This window comes from Symphodus melops (genome assembly GCF_947650265.1).
Source record: "Symphodus melops genome assembly, chromosome: 16".
NCBI lineage: Eukaryota > Metazoa > Chordata > Actinopteri > Labriformes > Labridae > Symphodus > Symphodus melops.
The window spans coordinates 21,587,140-21,603,818 of record NC_136706.1 but is presented as its reverse complement, the minus strand read 5'-3'; the positions used below and the strand labels follow the sequence as shown (position 1 = coordinate 21,603,818).

At 43.6% G+C, this 16,679-nt stretch overlaps 1 protein-coding gene and 2 long non-coding RNA genes across 5 annotated transcripts; 2 read left to right on the top strand and 1 right to left on the bottom strand.

Moving 5' to 3' along the window:
- The first annotated feature begins 1,510 nt into the window (after window positions 1-1,510).
- On the top strand, window positions 1,511-2,894 carry LOC306837549. The gene is made up of 3 exons (XR_013780956.1): window positions 1,511-1,576; window positions 2,480-2,524; window positions 2,631-2,894. It is a non-coding gene; the product is annotated as an uncharacterized lncRNA (long non-coding RNA).
- A 3-nt stretch (window positions 2,895-2,897) lies between these two features.
- LOC306837548 lies at window positions 2,898-4,320 on the top strand. The gene is made up of 3 exons (XR_013780955.1): window positions 2,898-3,144; window positions 3,355-3,447; window positions 4,044-4,320. It is a non-coding gene; the product is annotated as an uncharacterized lncRNA (long non-coding RNA).
- Window positions 4,321-15,309: 10,989 nt separating this feature from the next.
- LOC306837094 (uncharacterized protein) lies at window positions 15,310-16,051 on the bottom strand. 3 transcript variants are annotated; one of them, XM_079364583.1, is made up of 3 exons: window positions 15,905-16,051; window positions 15,501-15,821; window positions 15,310-15,375 (listed from the first exon to the last, which is right to left on the bottom strand). In XM_079364583.1, the coding sequence occupies exons 1-3, from the start codon at window positions 16,025-16,027 to the stop codon at window positions 15,370-15,372; spliced, it is 450 nt and encodes a 149-aa protein (XP_079220709.1). In that variant the 5' UTR covers window positions 16,028-16,051; the 3' UTR covers window positions 15,310-15,369. The 3 variants fall into 3 exon arrangements, with proteins under 3 accessions (XP_079220709.1, XP_079220710.1, XP_079220711.1); XM_079364584.1 differs by having other exon boundaries at window positions 15,501-15,692; XM_079364585.1 differs by having other exon boundaries at window positions 15,501-15,689.
- Between the last annotated feature and the right edge of the window lie 628 nt (window positions 16,052-16,679).

Below are 16,679 nucleotides of genomic sequence, written 5' to 3'. Positions count from 1 at the left end.
TGTCCGTCACACCAACGTAGTCTGCAGCCTGTAGCGTGTGTGTGTAGGCTCCAGGCTGCAGGTTATGTTGGTGTCAGACGGACGAACCACTTCGACCATCCAACCAACTAGCCCTCCTATCTAAAGTGCATGTTTTGATGATTGTGGGGGGAAACCCACGCCTCAAGGGAAGAACATGCAAACTCCCCACAGAGGCCCCGACCCCCCTGGAACACAAGGTCCCAGAGAGTTCGTAAGTGTTTGCAGGCTGGTTGGTCGGATTCGTCCGTCGATCGGACACCAACATAGTGTGCAGGCAGCCTGCACCCAGCACGCACACACACATGCTGGAGGCTGCACTATGTTGGTGTCAGAGGGACGAACCACTTGGACCATCCAACCAACTAGCCCTCCTATCTAAAGTGCATGTTTTGATGATTGTGGGAGGAAGCCGGATTACCCGTGAACCCACACCTCAAGGGAAGAACATGCAAACTCCCCATAGAGGCCCCCCTGGAACACAAGGTCCCAGAGAGTTCTTTTTAATGTTTGGTTTGAAAGAGCCTCTACTTATAACCTCGGTTGGCTTGTTCTGTGACGTCAAGAGTCACGTCATTAATTAACTGCGCGTGCAGAAAGCCTCTGTACAGTCTAAACACGTTGTGACGTCACGCTCCGGCTCCAATATGGTCTAAAACCGATGGGAGGTGGTGAAGTAAACAAACAAAGTATAGATAATAAATACATGTGTAACCTCCTGCCTGATAAGAGGGGGACACGTTCTGTCCTTAACAATGTCCGAACATCAACAGAACTTTCCATATCTTTCATTATTCATACATTGGCACACCTGGCTCCACCTAGTGTTAAATTTCTGAATTACAAACAAAATATTCAAAGCAAACAGATTTCTCAAACCGAGATAAATGAACAAGTAAAGCCCAATTAGCTCCAAACAGTATTATCTATCTATCTGTAAATATCTCTTTAGCCTATGTTTCTATAGGCTATATGTTGGTTTGCATATTTTGTACCTGTGCTTCCGTGCGCGTGTATCTGTGCTTACACGTACAGCTATTTGGTTGGATGGTCGGATTCGTCCGTGCGCGCGCAGACGCACATGCACATGCACACACACGCACACGCACACGCGCACACACACGCACACACGCTGCACTCTATGTTGGTGTCCGATAGACGGACGAATCCAACCACCCAACCAGCCCTGTGTGTTTGGGTGCGCGTGTGTGTTTCGTCTGGTTGGACAAAAGCATATTATAGAAGATTATTATTAATACACTCAAAAAACTGATTCAAGCCCTTCTTAGATGTGACACACTTAAGTATTGTTGAATTTATTAAAAAATATCGAGTTTTAAAATATAGACAGATATATTTAGTCAGTGAAACATAAACTTTCTCATAATTGATCCTGTGGGATTGATTTGATGTTGATTAACGCAAAATAAATGAGTTCAGAATTTGGAGCCGCCCTTTGCGCATGCGCATAATCTTCGCGGGCATAACGTCTTTCGGCTGGATTAGACCACATCAACCGTAATCGGGAAACCTGCAGCAGGTTGGAGCTCGGTCTTTGGTAAGTATTAATTGTTTTTTATAACTGTAATACTGTAGACTGTACCGCTGGTGTATTCAGTGCTATATACCACAATTCGTGTAATGTTTGTGGGGGTGAACTTTACTTTTAAAGTCCGAGTTTGCGTGCTAGCTTGGTAACCTCCAACATGGCCGCTAGTTTAATAGTCCAGAAATGAACACGGCAGTCGGAAAACTGCACGATGATTGTGAGGTGAACGAATTTGCCCTCACTTATTATATAACATAAGTCAGGCCGGGATGAACGTGAGGACCAGCGTGAGCGGGTAAGATTATTGACTCGACAGTCGGAGATAAATGCATGTAATGTCTGCCCATGTAGTTTTACTTTATTCAATGTGTGTGCTTCCGCTGGGTCCGCTGCGTTGCGTGTCAGCTCCGGCACTCCGGAGACTGCCTGTATGTGTGTTTGAATGCGTGTTTATAAGGATTATATAGTGTTTTATACCTCATAAAGAGTATTATCTCGCGCTATCGCGAGTGACTCTGGTTGAAGTTCAGGCACCAGATCCTGTTGGTGTTGAGCTTGCCCTGTTTTGTTGAACTCCATCATCTCCGCCGGTCTCTGCCTCTTTCACACCCTCTCTCCTTCAGTAAAGCTGTCGATTAAGCAGTAAATGTAGATTCTAGGTTATAGATGGTCAGTGAATACATGCAGGAAGGTTAATATTGTTCCTGTGTTTATTTTAATAAAATGGCAGAATTTAAAATAATCTCATCTTGAATTTAATTATTGAAACTTAATTGTTTGTTAAATAATGGGTAGCCTATTCTAAATGTTATCTTGTTTTATTGGTCAGAGCTTTAATTCAATTGCAACTTGTCTGCATTTCTGGGTATTCTGGTACTTGCACTCACAACTTAATGTTATCATCTTTTGCAGATTGATCTTTTTTTTCAAGCTTCATGTGGCAGCCTCTTAGTGATTGTAAGTAATAGGTTATGTGTTTAATGCTGGTACAAGCTGATCTCTATCATTGTCATCCTTTTGATGTGATGTTATATATGCTAATTCTCTTTATTCTCTATTTCAGGACTATGAACGTGGCAGTGTAAAGAATGCAGTTTGGAACTATCTAGCAGGTATTTGTTGTTGCAGCATTTTAGGCAGACTCACGGGCATTTAAGGGGCAGTTATCGCTATCCATGTCCATATGCAGATTGCCCATGCAGGTTTTAGTACATGGAGTAAGCTACTAAATCATACATACAAAGTTCATGGTAAACAGCAAACTCCCAAAACAGCAGAAGTAGCTACATTCAAGTGTCATGAACAGAGGCCCATGATTGAGGAATTCCAGCAGAGTGAAGTAAGTTAACTTGTAACTTGTATTGATATTTAACTGTAAGAAAATGGTAATTTTTTCTAAAGATTTTTAAAAATATATTTTTCAGATTAATGAGGAGTTCTTGCGGATCACTACAAAGCCACTGAAGTCAAAGTTTATGTCACAACTGGACCACTTTTCACTCAAGTTGATGCAGATCTTCAAAAGCAAAGGAGTGAAGGGGCAACAAATCAAAGACGTTCTGGCAAAAATAGATTTGGTAAGTAGAAATACTCGAACCGTTTTTATATATATATATATATATATATATATATATATATATATATATATATATATATATATATGTATGTGTGTGTGTGTTAGTTTATCTTGTTTTTTCACACCCTCTAGTCAACTTGCCCCCCTCCCTGTGCCACTGTTGCACCAATATTTAGGCAAATTCTGTTTTGATTTTTCACCCCTGCTTTAGTGTGACGACATTGACACCAGGAGGGAGTGCATCCTGAGAAGCCTTGTTATCTACCTCAATGAAGATCCAGACACTTTCTTCGAGGAATATCTGGTAAGTCAATAGTTCGTCTTACACAGTAGCATGAAATAGTGTTACAGATTCATATTTACATATATTGTGGTCCTTTGAGCTCAACACACTACAACTTTTTGGCATTTTGTAAACAATGTGGCTCTTTGAATTTTTATTTTGGTTTGAAATCACTGGTAGGTGCAAGAAAAGACAGAGTCAGAGTCTCCTAAGCTGGTAGTGGCAAATGGTCGGAGGCCCTGTGGAGTAAAACAGCTATTTCTGTCCCACAGGTCTATCTCTATAGGGATGTGGTTGCCTAAAGGATCATTTAGCAGCAATTGCATTATGTTCATGGCTGCTTGCTGAAGTTATTTACTGGCCCAATGTCAAACATATTATTTTATATATATATATATATATATATATATATATATATATATATATGGTTAACTTTCCAATCACATTTAACTCATGATAGATACATGATTGATTTGACAAGCAATGAGGACTTAAAAAAAAAATTCAAATTCATATATAACACATTACAGATGCATGCCACAAAACAGTTGATTTTCTGTTAGTGGTGTTCAGCCTTTTATCTAATACAAGTGTTATGTTTTTGTGTTGTTGTTCAGGCCTCCGCCACTGAGGATGCAGAAAGGGACATTGATCCTCACGGTCATGGGGATATACATAATCCGTGGAGATGGCGAGAGGCAGCCAGAGGATGTGGGAGTTGTTATCGAAGGCATCAAAGTCCTGAGCAACGTGGACAGTGTCATCATGGGGGTCATAATGATGTTTGGGCTCATTTATGCCCTGGATCTAAACTTTCCAGACAACCTCAAGTACACATTTGAGTTTTTCTAGAAGATCCTAATGAACCTGGATGGGCACAAGCTGAACACAAAGATACAGCAGCTGAAAAATGAGGTGAACACTTGTTGGCAAAGTTCATCATCGGATCTTTATTTTTGGTTGTATTGTTCTTGCCTTCATTTTCACCCCATATAAAGACACTCTATGACCTACAACATTTTGGACTTGAGAATTGGACTCAGAATTGACTTAAGTTACAGGGAAGAAGAGGCTGTTTATTGAACTGCTGGAAGTACACGATCAACATCATATGCAGTCATGGGGAGTGGAGAGAGATTACGGGGGTTTAGACTGGATGAACAGTTTGCTCACTTTACCTCCACATTTTATCTCTGAGTGTGACTACCCTCCACACTTCTCACATCCATTGTCTCCTCCATCACTCATGTCAGGATAAATGGAGTTCGTTTCATGTTTTGTTTTTACTGGCTTACATTCAAAGGACATTTTCTACTAGCATCCCATTAATATCAGATTCCTGGTCTGTGAATGTTAATTTTCTTATTTTTGTTTGTTGCCAATTTGATCCATGGGAATTTAGTTTTTGCCTTGTTTTCTTTTCTTTATCTCTAGTACATTAAGGCTAATGGCTTTTGTAACGACTGTTTCATTAACTCAACAATACTTGTCAGCTTTTCAACCTTTTCTGTTAACTGCTGTATTGTGTCCATTTTAGGTTTTCTTCCTGTGCTTTCCTCCTTCACGCTAGGACACTGAGTTGCATTTATCTCAACCTGAGTACTGTGCACATTTGTGTGCTTTTGACGAGTGACTGGACCATGGCGACGCTGTCTTTCACTTTCATCACTCATCACCTTTTTCAGTTGTTTCAGGATAGCTTCATCAGTGACTGTAGTATCTTCAAGCAGTGGTTTTAGCTCCCTTTGAATGTCACCATGTCTGTGCCCTAGACCTTGATATACAGTGTGGAGAAAAACATCTTGGACCGTGCTGGCAGAGTATTTTATGTCTGTGTCTGTGTGTTTCGAAGCAAGCAAGATCTTCTGTTTCAGTCCTATGACTCTATATAAGAACTGTTGGGGTGTCTCATTGTCATTTTGTTTGGTGCACATTAACTCTTGGAAAAGCTCTGTGTTGTTTTGTTCACCAAGGTGAGAGTGTAGGAAGTCTTTAAGCTCCTCTACTGTAAGTTCATCTTTGTTCATTAGCATGTCCTTGACATTTCCAGGCTTGATGACTTGGAGGACAGCTCTGACAATTTCAGCATCACTAAACTGTTCTTTAAAAGCTTCTTTTATCTGGCGACAAATGTTGTTGTAACTAATGTCTGACCCCTGGTCTCCAATCTGACCCCCTTGAATCTTAAACTCTCTACGATGGAGATAAGACAGGTCTCTTAAGGAAAACCCATTGTCATGTGTTACATGTTTTGAGTGCTCAACAGGACTTTTAGCTGAATGTTGTGATACATTTCTACTTTGTGACCTGGACTGTGTCATTACAGGTGGCTGACATGCAGACTGATCAACGGATGTGGGCATGTACTGCATAATTTTCTGATTGAGCTCTTAAGTAATTTCTGCAGCTCTGTGTCATTCGCAACTGTACGATTAACATCTGCATGGTGAGTTGCCCTACCAAAAACAGGCTGTCTCTCATCTTCATCATCTACATGTAAAGCTAACTTGACATTACCCTTAGCTTGACTCTGTGCAATACCATCAGCATTAAACTGATCATCTGAATTTACTTTGGCTGCTATTTGTAATAGTGGCTCAGATACACGACTTTGAATGACTTCATCCACTACATCTTTCAAATTCATTGTGACAAATCCTGATCCTCGGATTCTAACAAGGGCTTACTGCACATGAAATTGCTGATGTACTCAAAGCAACTGTCTTCATCCCCGAACTTGGGTCGAGCCTGGTCCCCTTCTCCCATCGGACCGAGAGTCTTGACGATCTGGAACACTTTTTAGCTTGCTCAATTTCCAATCAAATTTGAGTTGGGCATGATGTAAATCAATTTAGCTTAATAACCAAAATAATTTCATTTCCTTCTGCAGGTGGTTAAGTGTTTTATTCCTTCTGCAGAAGTCTTGACTTCAACGTGCTGATTTATGGTTTGTTAAGAAGCCAAACAAACAAACTCCTTAGTTACTTCATCAGCTCTTAATACGCTGAGTTAATCTTTATAGTCTGTTACTGTTTACCTAAAAAAAAAGGGTCGACAATCCTGCAGGACGTCCAGTACTTTTGGTCCAATCAGGGCCTTCTACTCCTGCTTTAACATCCAGGTTTGACTGAAGAACAGCACTCTGCTAAAGATCAGACGTCACTCAGAGTCGTGGTATTTAAATGTAATAGAACAACCTCGAGTGAATTGAAATATTCTAAGCTGAGAAACAGAAATGTGACGAGTGACGATCTTCACTTTGACGTTTAAATACTTAGCTGACAACGCCCTCTGTTTCCATCTCTTGAAGTTCTGTTGAATATCTATTTTTTGTTCCTGTAAAAAGCTCTGTTGATCCTGCTGGGGGAGGTTCTGGTGGCTGCTCCGGGTCCCTGAATGCACCACGGCACCAATGAATAAAGAGATAAGAGATTAAAACTGGCTGAGAATCGTGTCTTCATTTTATCTCTCAAAACATTTAATGTTAGATGAACAGATAATTGTTGTCTCGCTGTAAGTGGATTGACATTAAAAGAGCTGATGTGTCCAGGGGTGACAAACAAACATGCAGGTAAAGGTTCAGAAAAATAGAATGAAGTTACACAAAGTCCAGAGTAGGTCAAATGGATTTTAAGACCCAGAGAGGAGTGATGATGAAACAATTCTCTGGTCGCTGTTTATCAGTCAAAAGCCATTTCATCTACAGCCCTGTCCATTCATTCACTTTTCTAGACTACATCTAACTCACAACCTGTGTACCTACCTACCTACCTACCATTGTGGAAGTGGTGAGTAGACAAGCATTGGATCACAGGTGTCAAACTCCAGTCCTGGAGGGCCGGCTTCCTCTGACTTTTATGTGTCTCCCTGCTCTAACACACCTGCTTTAAACCAATGTGTTGTCATCAAGCTCTGCAGAAGCCTGATAACGAGTCAATCGAGTCGTCACCCCTGGCTATGCGCTGGGTCTCCGCCAGGGTAACGGGGACATGGCAGAAGTTGTCCCGAGTGAGTCCAGCCCACCACCCTTGCAGACTCAATGGTGTCATCTGCTTTTGAGGGAGTGGAGCCAGGTTCCCCCGTCTGTGTTGCTGGGCTCCGCCGTCCGTACACGGGGCAATGCGGGACACAGGGGCAAGGGTCTGCATCGTCCCGTCTACGCAGACCCTGGGCCGTTTCCCTGATCATCAGCCCGCCTAGGGCACCTCACGCTGATGTGGCCAACCTGGATTCACTTGAACCGCAGATCTCACAGCAGGTCCACCGCCATTGTGGTCACATCCTGCGGGCCCTTCAATAATCTCCCTCTCCAACGCCAGCTCCAGCGCCTCCTGCAGAGTGCGGGGGTGCGCCAGCTGGGTCTGAACACGCAGCTCCCTGGGTGTTATGGCACGAACACCACCGCACCACCTCCGCACCACCCAGCCAGCCCTTTGGGTTTGGGTGCGCGTGCGTGCGTGCGTGTGCATGCTGCAGGTTATGTTGGTGTCAGACGGATGGACCACTCGGACCATCCAACCAACTCGCCCTCCTATCTAAAGTGCATGTTTTGATGATTGTGGGAGGAAACCCACGCCTCAATGGAAGAACATGCAAACTCCCCATAGAGGCCCTGACCCCCTGCAACTCAAGGCCCCAGAGAGTTCTTTTTAATTTTTGATTTGAAAGAGCCTCTACTTATAACCTTGGTTGGCTCGTTCTGTGACGTCAAGAGTCACGTCATTAATTAGCTGCGCGTGCAGAAAGCCTCTGTACAGACTAAACACGTTGTGACGTCACGCTCCGGCTCCAATATGGTCTAAAACCGATGGGAGGTGGTGCACACTGATGAAGTAAACAAACACAGTATAGATAATAAATACATGTGTAACCTCCTGCCTGATAAGAGGGGGACACGTTCTGTCCTTAACAATGTCCCAACATCAACAGAACTTTCCATATCTTTCATTACATACAGTATTATCTATCTATCTGTAAATATCTCTTTAGCCTATGTTTCTATAGGCTATATGTTGGTTTGCATATTTTGTACCTGTGCTTCCGTGCGCGTGTATCTGTGCTTACACGTACAGCTATTTGGTTGGATGGTCGGATTCGTCCGTGCGCGCGCACACACACACACACACACACACACACACACACACACACACACACACACACACACACACACACACACACACACACACGCACACGCTGCACTCTATGTTGGTGTCCGATAGACGGACGAATCCAACCACCCAACCAGCCCTGTGTGTTTGGGTGCGCGTGTGTGTTTCGTCTGGTTGGTTACATGGTCGGATTCGTTTGTCCGCCTACACACACAAGCTGCAGGCTGCAAGTTATGTTGGTGTCAGACAGATGGACCACTCGGACCATCCAACCAACAAGCCCTGTGTGTGTGTTTGTGCAGGCTGGTTGGTCTGACGGTCGGATTCATCTGTCCGTCGCACACCAACATAGCCTGCAGCCTGCAGCGTGTGTGTAGGCTCCAGGCTGCAGGTTATGTTGGTGTCAGAGGGACGAACTACTCCGACCATCCAACCAACTAGCCCTCCTATCTAAAGTGCATGTTTTGATGATTGTGGGAGGAAACCCACGCCTCAAGGGAAGAACATGCAAACTCTCCATAGAGGCCCCGACCCCCCTGGAACACAAGGTCCCAGAGAGTTCGTAAGTGTTTGCAGGCTGGTTGGTCGGATTCGTCCGTCGATCGGACACCAACATAGTGTGCAGGCAGCCTGCACCCAGCACGCACACACACATGCTGGAGGCTGCACTATGTTGGTGTCAGAGGGACGAACCACTTGGACCATCCAACCAACTAGCCCTCCTATCTAAAGTGCATGTTTTGATGATTGTGGGAGGAAGCCGGATTACCCGTGAACCCACACCTCAAGGGAAGAACATGCAAACTCCCCATAGAGGCCCCCCTGGAACACAAGGTCCCAGAGAGTTCTTTTTAAATGTTTGGTTTGAAAGAGCCTCTACTTATAACCTCGGTTGGCTTGTTCTGTGACGTCAAGAGTCACGTCATTAATCAGCCTGCAGAAAGCCTCTGTACAGTCTCAACTTTATCATTGGATCACGACTACAAGAAAGCCCGTCCTGTTCCGTCCACCTGTTAACTGACAAGTCAAACCAAGGAGACGACAAAAATCAGGTACCTGACCCCGAAGTTTTGCGTGGGGTGGGGGCCAACTTCACGCAGGTCTGGTTAGATGGTTGGATTCGTTCATCTGTCGTTGACCGCAAGTCCAACACAGCGTGCAGCGTGTGCGTGTCTGCGCGCGCGCACGGACGAATCCGAACATCCAACCAAATACACGTGTAAGCACAGATACACGCGCACGGAAGCACAGGTACAAAATATGCAAACCAACATATAGCCTATAGAAACATAGACTAAAGAGATATTTACAAAGATAGATAGATAATACTGTTTGGAGCTAATTGGGCTTTACTTGTTCATTTATCTCGGTTTGAGAAATCTGTTTGCTTTGAATATTTTGTTTGTAATTCAGAAATTTAACACTAGGTGGAGCCAGGTGTGCCAATGTATGAATAATGAAAGATATGGAAAGTTCTGTTGATGTTCGGACATTGTTAAGGACAGAACGTGTCCCCCTCTTATCAGGCAGGAGGTTACACATGTTTTTATTCTTTATACTTTGTTTGTTTACTTCATCAGTTTATTGCCCTCACTGTGAAATAGTTCAGTGACTATACACAGGTCACCCATTCATGCTCAACAAAATATGATTCACAGCCAGTCAAAATAATTTGGAGCACATCTTGCAGTCGTGTTTGATGTTATGTTGTTGTTTATTATTTTAAAGACATTTATTTCATTTGCACTAAACTCTCTTAGCCCCTCCCAGTCTGTGAGAAACATCATTAGGTTCAGACACATCATTATAAGATGCCGTCAAATAATAGCATCTCACTTATCGATATGGCTCACAGTATTAATAATAATCTTCTATAATATGGGTAAGCTCCTCTAAGTAGCTGATCGTTCACCACAAGCTTTCTTTAAGTTTGGCTCATTAAAGCATTGAAATGTGGACTGCTTTAGTGATGTCACAACTTAGGAGCACCTTTATGTGTGCACCACCTCCCATCGGTTTTAGACCATACTGGAGCCGGAGCGTGACGTCACAACGTGTTGAGACTGTACAGAGGCTTTCTGCAGGCTGATTAATGACGTGACTCTTGACGTCACAGAACAAGCCAACCTAGGTTATAAGTAGAGGCTCTTTCAAACCAAATATTTAAAAGAACTCTCTGGGGCCTTGTGTTCCAGGGGGGCCTCTCTGGGGAGTTTGCATGTTCTTCCCTTGAGGTGTGGGTTCACGGGTAATCCGGCTTCCTCCCACAATCATCAAAACATGCACTTTAGATAGGAGGGCGAGTTGGTTGGATGGTCCGAGTGGTCCATCCGTCTGACACCAACATAGCAGCATGCACACGCACGCACGCGCACCCAAACCCAAAGGGCTGGCTGGGTGGTGCGGTGGTGTTCGTGCCATAACACCCAGGGAGCTGCGTGTTCAGACCCAGCTGGCGCACCCCCGCACTCTGCAGGAGGCGCTGGAGCTGGCGTTGGAGAGGGAGATTATTGGAGGGCCCGCAGGATGTGACCACAATGGCGGTGGACCTGCTGTGAGATCTGCGGTTCAAGTGAATCCAGGTTGGCCACATCAGCGTGAGGTGCCCTAGGCGGGCTGATGATCAGGGAAACGGCCCAGGGTCTGCGTAGACGGGACGATGCAGACCCTTGCCCCTGTGTCCCGCATTGCCCCGTGTACGGACGGCGGAGCCCAGCAACACAGACGGGGGAACCTGGCTCCACTCCCTCCAAAAGCAGATGACACCATTGAGTCTGCAAGGGTGGTGGGCTGGACTCACTCGGGACAACTTCTGCCATGTCCCTGTTACACTGGCGGAGACCCAGCGCATAGCCAGGGGTGACGACTCGGCCCTGGAGACGGAAAAGGCCCCCGGGTCGCCTCAGGGACTTTGTTTGTGATCCCTCGGGGCGAGGGATTCAGTAAGGGGGGGACAGTGTAACGGTTCATGTTGTAAAGTCAGTAGTTGATTATGTGTTTCGTGTGAACCACTCTCTACGGGACAAATCGACCCTCTCGTATTTGTTCAAACAACAAAAGTTATTTTAATGACATTTACATAAAGTACTGAGCCCTAAGCAGACAAACGTACAGTGTTCTCCTGTGACCACTACATTCCTGTTTTTATTATTATTATAATTTATCTCTGGGTTGACACTCCGGCTTTCATGCATTAAGTCAAATCTGGGTTTTTTTCCTCAAGAAATTAACTCGTTAATGAAAGAAAACAGGAGCCACTCGCGATATGGACATTCCTGCCATCCACTCATGGGTCATTTTACAGTCCATGGTCATGAGCCACTTTCGGGCCTTGTAAAAAAGATTGTAAAATTGACAGTAAAGTGCTGTAAAATCATGACAGCAAAAACATGTAAACAGGAAAACAACAAAACAATGTTCAACTGACTGAAATATTTTGTGAAATACAGAACTAAACCCAACTGTTAATTTTAAAGCAAAAATATGTGAACATAATCACATTTCTTTGTAGAATCTACATACTAATGTAACTTTAACTAAGAAGACCTGTAATACAAAAAACAATACAGTACAGTTAAAACTACAACATGAGAGTGTTAAAATGCTTTTTTTTTGGTCAAGTTATTTCTTTTTTACAGAAAGAAACTGTTTAGCATGATCATTTGTATAATGCACATTGCAAACTACTTTAAAGGGAAAATAAATAGGTTAGAGCTGTAAAGTTGAAGGATTACAAATGGAGATTGTCATTGGGAGCCATGGGCCAGTGTTGTGTTGCATTGTTTAGATGCAAAATGATAACTATACCAAATTCCCTTTCACTTTGTCTTATGTTAAAAAGAACTACAACAACAACAACAACAAACAGCATACATCATTATAATTTCTTATTTTCATGACGTGATTTATTTATTCGAAAAACAGAACCTTATGGCAGGCCAGCTTTGACCATTTGTGATTCGTCACTCTGCATTTCATAAAATATATAAAGAGGCTTGTAGTTTATATTTTTAAACAATTTAACAATTTTGTCCCTAAGTGACAAAATAACTTAGAAGTGTTTCAAACATCACCACAGTGTTAAACTAAAATATTCCTGAATTACTGAATAACAATGTAAAAGACTGTATTTAAATTAAGTTTAATGTTGTCATCAATGTTGTTTTCTCCAGGTAAGTGCACCATAGATGGTTATGAAATTATGGCTAATAACATCCACTGTGGAAAAACAGTCTATGGGAAAAACATTTATTTCATTGCACCACTGAACCATCGCGAGAGGATGCGGTACTCGCTTTTCAAAGTAGCTCGTGCCCAGCCTGGCATTTCATGCAGGTCTGTGTCTACTGCTCTGTGCGTCACGGCCTCATGCTGCTACAACTTGGAGCTGCGAAAGAAAAACAACACTTGGAGCTGCGATGACGTAATACTTGTAAGTATAACATTGACGTTGTATAAAATTGTTCTGCTCAATTACTAAAGTCACCTGTAAGATAAATAAAATACTACCTCTGTTTGTGAGCGCAGTTAAAACACTGACTGGCGGGGCTAACTCGACTGGGCAGTTTTGAGGTAAAATTAGCTGATTCTTTGGCACCAAAACACACACACGTAATGTAAATTGGCGCTGACTCTAAGCTAGCATTTTGTTATTCAGCGTGTTTGTTGCTAAAATCCTTATGTTCGGATTTTTCATGGGGCTTTGCTTTGCAATTGTGCAATAGGCGTTCTTGTGTGTACAGCCAAGCTAGCAAGAGAAGTCGACGTTTTTTTTCTACGTGTATTTCGCGCTTACAGCAGACGGGCATCATGTGAGTTTTCATGGCGAACTTAACTGAGCTTTTTTTCTAGTGCTTTGTCGGGGTAGTGCTTATTAGAGGAAATAATTAAATATCTGGTTTTGTGCCTCTGTAGGATTAGCTTTCGTTTTCACTGTAAAACACTATATTGTCCATTTTTTTCTCCATTAATTAAATTTGTATGGGAGGGAAAAAGTGCCATTTTCTCCAACATTAGTCCATGTTATTTGTCAGTTTAGTTTGCTAAAAATGATTACTTGCGGGTTTTGCAGCAAAACACTAGAGACAACGAGGGGCTACGTGCTGCATTGTAGAGTTCATAGAAATGAACCCCATTGTCTTCTCAGTAACTGGTTGTAAAAATACATTTACTGTGAAATCGTCATTCACTGCTCATATGTCCAGGAAACATAGAGCATGCTCCTTTGAAAGCATAAGTGACATTCAGAAAAAACATTTCTCAGTCTTCTGTTGTCGGTGCACGTGAAGATGCTCCCCAGAGTCCAAACGAAACACCAATGAATGAAAACACTGATCTGCCACAGAACTTCAGTGAGACCTTTCTTAGGAATGTGTGTTTATTTGACTTAAAACTGCAAGGGCAGACATTCAAAAAGATGTTTAAATACGTAGAGCCTCAAAAAATACTGTTGGGAACTGTGACATTCGTCAGGTCACGGATAGCCTATACTGCGTTTCTGGAGGACAAAGTAGAGCTGAGGCTTCTTCATGTGCACCTAGGTGACATTTATTTACAAAATAACAAAACAAACAATTTTAAAAACAACATGTCTGGCAGCATGCCCCGCAGCACCTCACCCTAGCCTCCCCCTGGCAGAGTGAGTGTGCTGCTTTTATACCAGCTGGTCCTCGTTAGGCCGGAACCTTCTCTCTTCTTCTCTTTCCCCAGGGACTCTTTTGGCTGGAACACCTTTTATCCCTGGTAATGGACATAGCTCCATTACATTTCCTCCCCCCTCTTTTAGGGCCACGCACCTCTAACTTTCATGAACCCTAGAGAGAGAGTCAGCCACCGTATTGGACTTGCCCGCCTTGTAGAAGACAGTGAAGCTGTAAGGTTGTAGAGCCAGGTACCAACCAGCGATTCTAGTGTTGGAGTCTTTCATTTTGTGGAGCCACTGAAGCGCACGATGGTCAGTTTCCAAGCTGAAGTGTCGCCCCAACAAATAGTACCTCAATGACTCGATTGCCCACTTCATGGCCAAGCACTCTTTCTCCACGGTTGAATATCTGGTCTCTCTGTCAAGAAGTTTTCGGCTCAAAAAGGCAACAGGCCTCCTCTCCATCCACCTCCTGCAACAGAACTCCACCAAGGCCCACACCTGATGCATCCGTTTGCAGAATAAACGGTTGGTTGAAATCAGGGGTCTGCAGCACTGTGTATACATTTATGGCTTCCTTGAGATCCCTGAAAGCAAGGTCACATTGATCACTCCATTTTACCTTTCTTGGTGATACATCTTTGGTGAGATCGTGGAGAACAGCTGCACGATCTGAAAAGCGAGGAATGAATTTCCTGTACCAGCCCACCAGACCAATGAAACTCTTCACTTTCTTCTTTGTGGTTGGGATGGGGGAAAGAATGGATTGCCTCCATTTTTCCCACCTGAGGTCTGAGCTTTCCATGGCCAATCACGAACCCGAGGTACTCCACTTCGCTCTGAGCCAGACAGCATTTCTGTGGGTTGATGGTTAGGCCAGCTGCTTTGATGCACTGCAGGACTCGTTGAAGATGATACATGTGTTCTTCCCAGGTTTGGCTGTAGATCACCACGTCGTCCAGATATGCAGCTGCAAACTCTGAAACATCTCTCAGCACATAGTCCATTAGCCTTTGAAACGTAGCGGGCGCCCCCTGGAGCCCAAATGGCATAACCCGAAATTGGTACATACCAAATGGAGTTTTGAATGCTGTCAGTTCACGGGCCTCAGATGCCAGTGCCACTTGCCAGTAGCCCTTGCTCAGGTCTAAGGTGGAGATGTATTCGGCTCGTCCCACTCGCTCCACCAGCTCATCAATCCTGGGCATGGGGTACAGGTCACACAATGACACAGCATTCAAGTAACGAAAGTCTATGCAAAATCTCAGTGAGCCATCTTTCTTTGGTACTAGAACCACTGGACTGCACCAGTCACTACTGGATACCTCAATTATACCGAGTTCAAGCATCAATTTGATCTCCTTCTTCAGCACCGACACCAGTCGCTCTGGGATTCTGTAGCTCTTCTGACGTGGTGGCGCCTCCACCTTCAGCCGGATGTTGTGCTGTACCAGGTCAGTGTAGCCCGGGGTGTCTTTGAAGAGCTCTGGGTCAATAAGTGGAGTCACCTCTTTCTGCTGAGAAATAGAAAGGTGTGATGTGTCGATCACAGATGACTCACCCAGGCTTCCCGGTATGAATTTCTCTGGCATGTCTTCATCCTGTACTGCCCGGATCAACAGTTGAGGGACAGCTTCCTGGCGAGACTGAAATTCTTTTAACAAGTTCACATGAAATGTCTGGTGCTTTTTGGTTCTGTCAGGCATAAACAGTTCATATGTGAGCTTACCCACTTTTCTGGTGATTTCATAGGGACCGTACCACTTGGAGAGGAGTTTGCTGTCAGATGTGGGGAGGAGTAGGAGAACCTTTTGGCCTGGTTTGAAGCTTCGCTCTCTGGCTTTACGATCATACCATGTTTTCTGGTTTTGTTGAGCTACCTTCATGCTCTCTTGTGCCAGTGCGGGTTCAAATCAGGCCTGTGTCTGTTTTCCTGACACATCATTTTTCTCTCTTTCTCTTCCTGCCTGAGTTCGGTCTCTTATCTTGTGTGTCCTAGATCTATAATAAAGACATAAAAAGCCCAAAATAAATCTTTAAAGACGGGAAAAAAGGGTAGTTAGACAAAGTGTGCTGCACTCCACAGACAGAAAGTTCATGTTTGTAGCTGTGGAGTGAAACGCTGTGAGACTATCAGGGCCCTGGACTCTGTGTGCTCCTGATAAAGACTCACTTCAGACTGAAGTTCATCACGGACGTCTTATACAGTTTAGACTGTCCTATGATTTAGTGATCCCGACCTACATCAGTGATAAAAACTGCTACCATGACTTTTTATTTTTCTGAACAGAAACACAGCACACAACATCAGGAAGATTAAACGATAGCACTGAGATGAAAAAAGTAAAGTAAGGGGATATGATGTAATGTTCAAAAACAATATGAAGGCAGCACATCTCAAGTTAAGGAGGACCAAACATCGACTGACTCGATCTTTTTGATTTATTTTAAATGCTTTTTTTAATTCCTGAGGGGGAAATTCTTGTTTGGTTTTTATCTGGTCC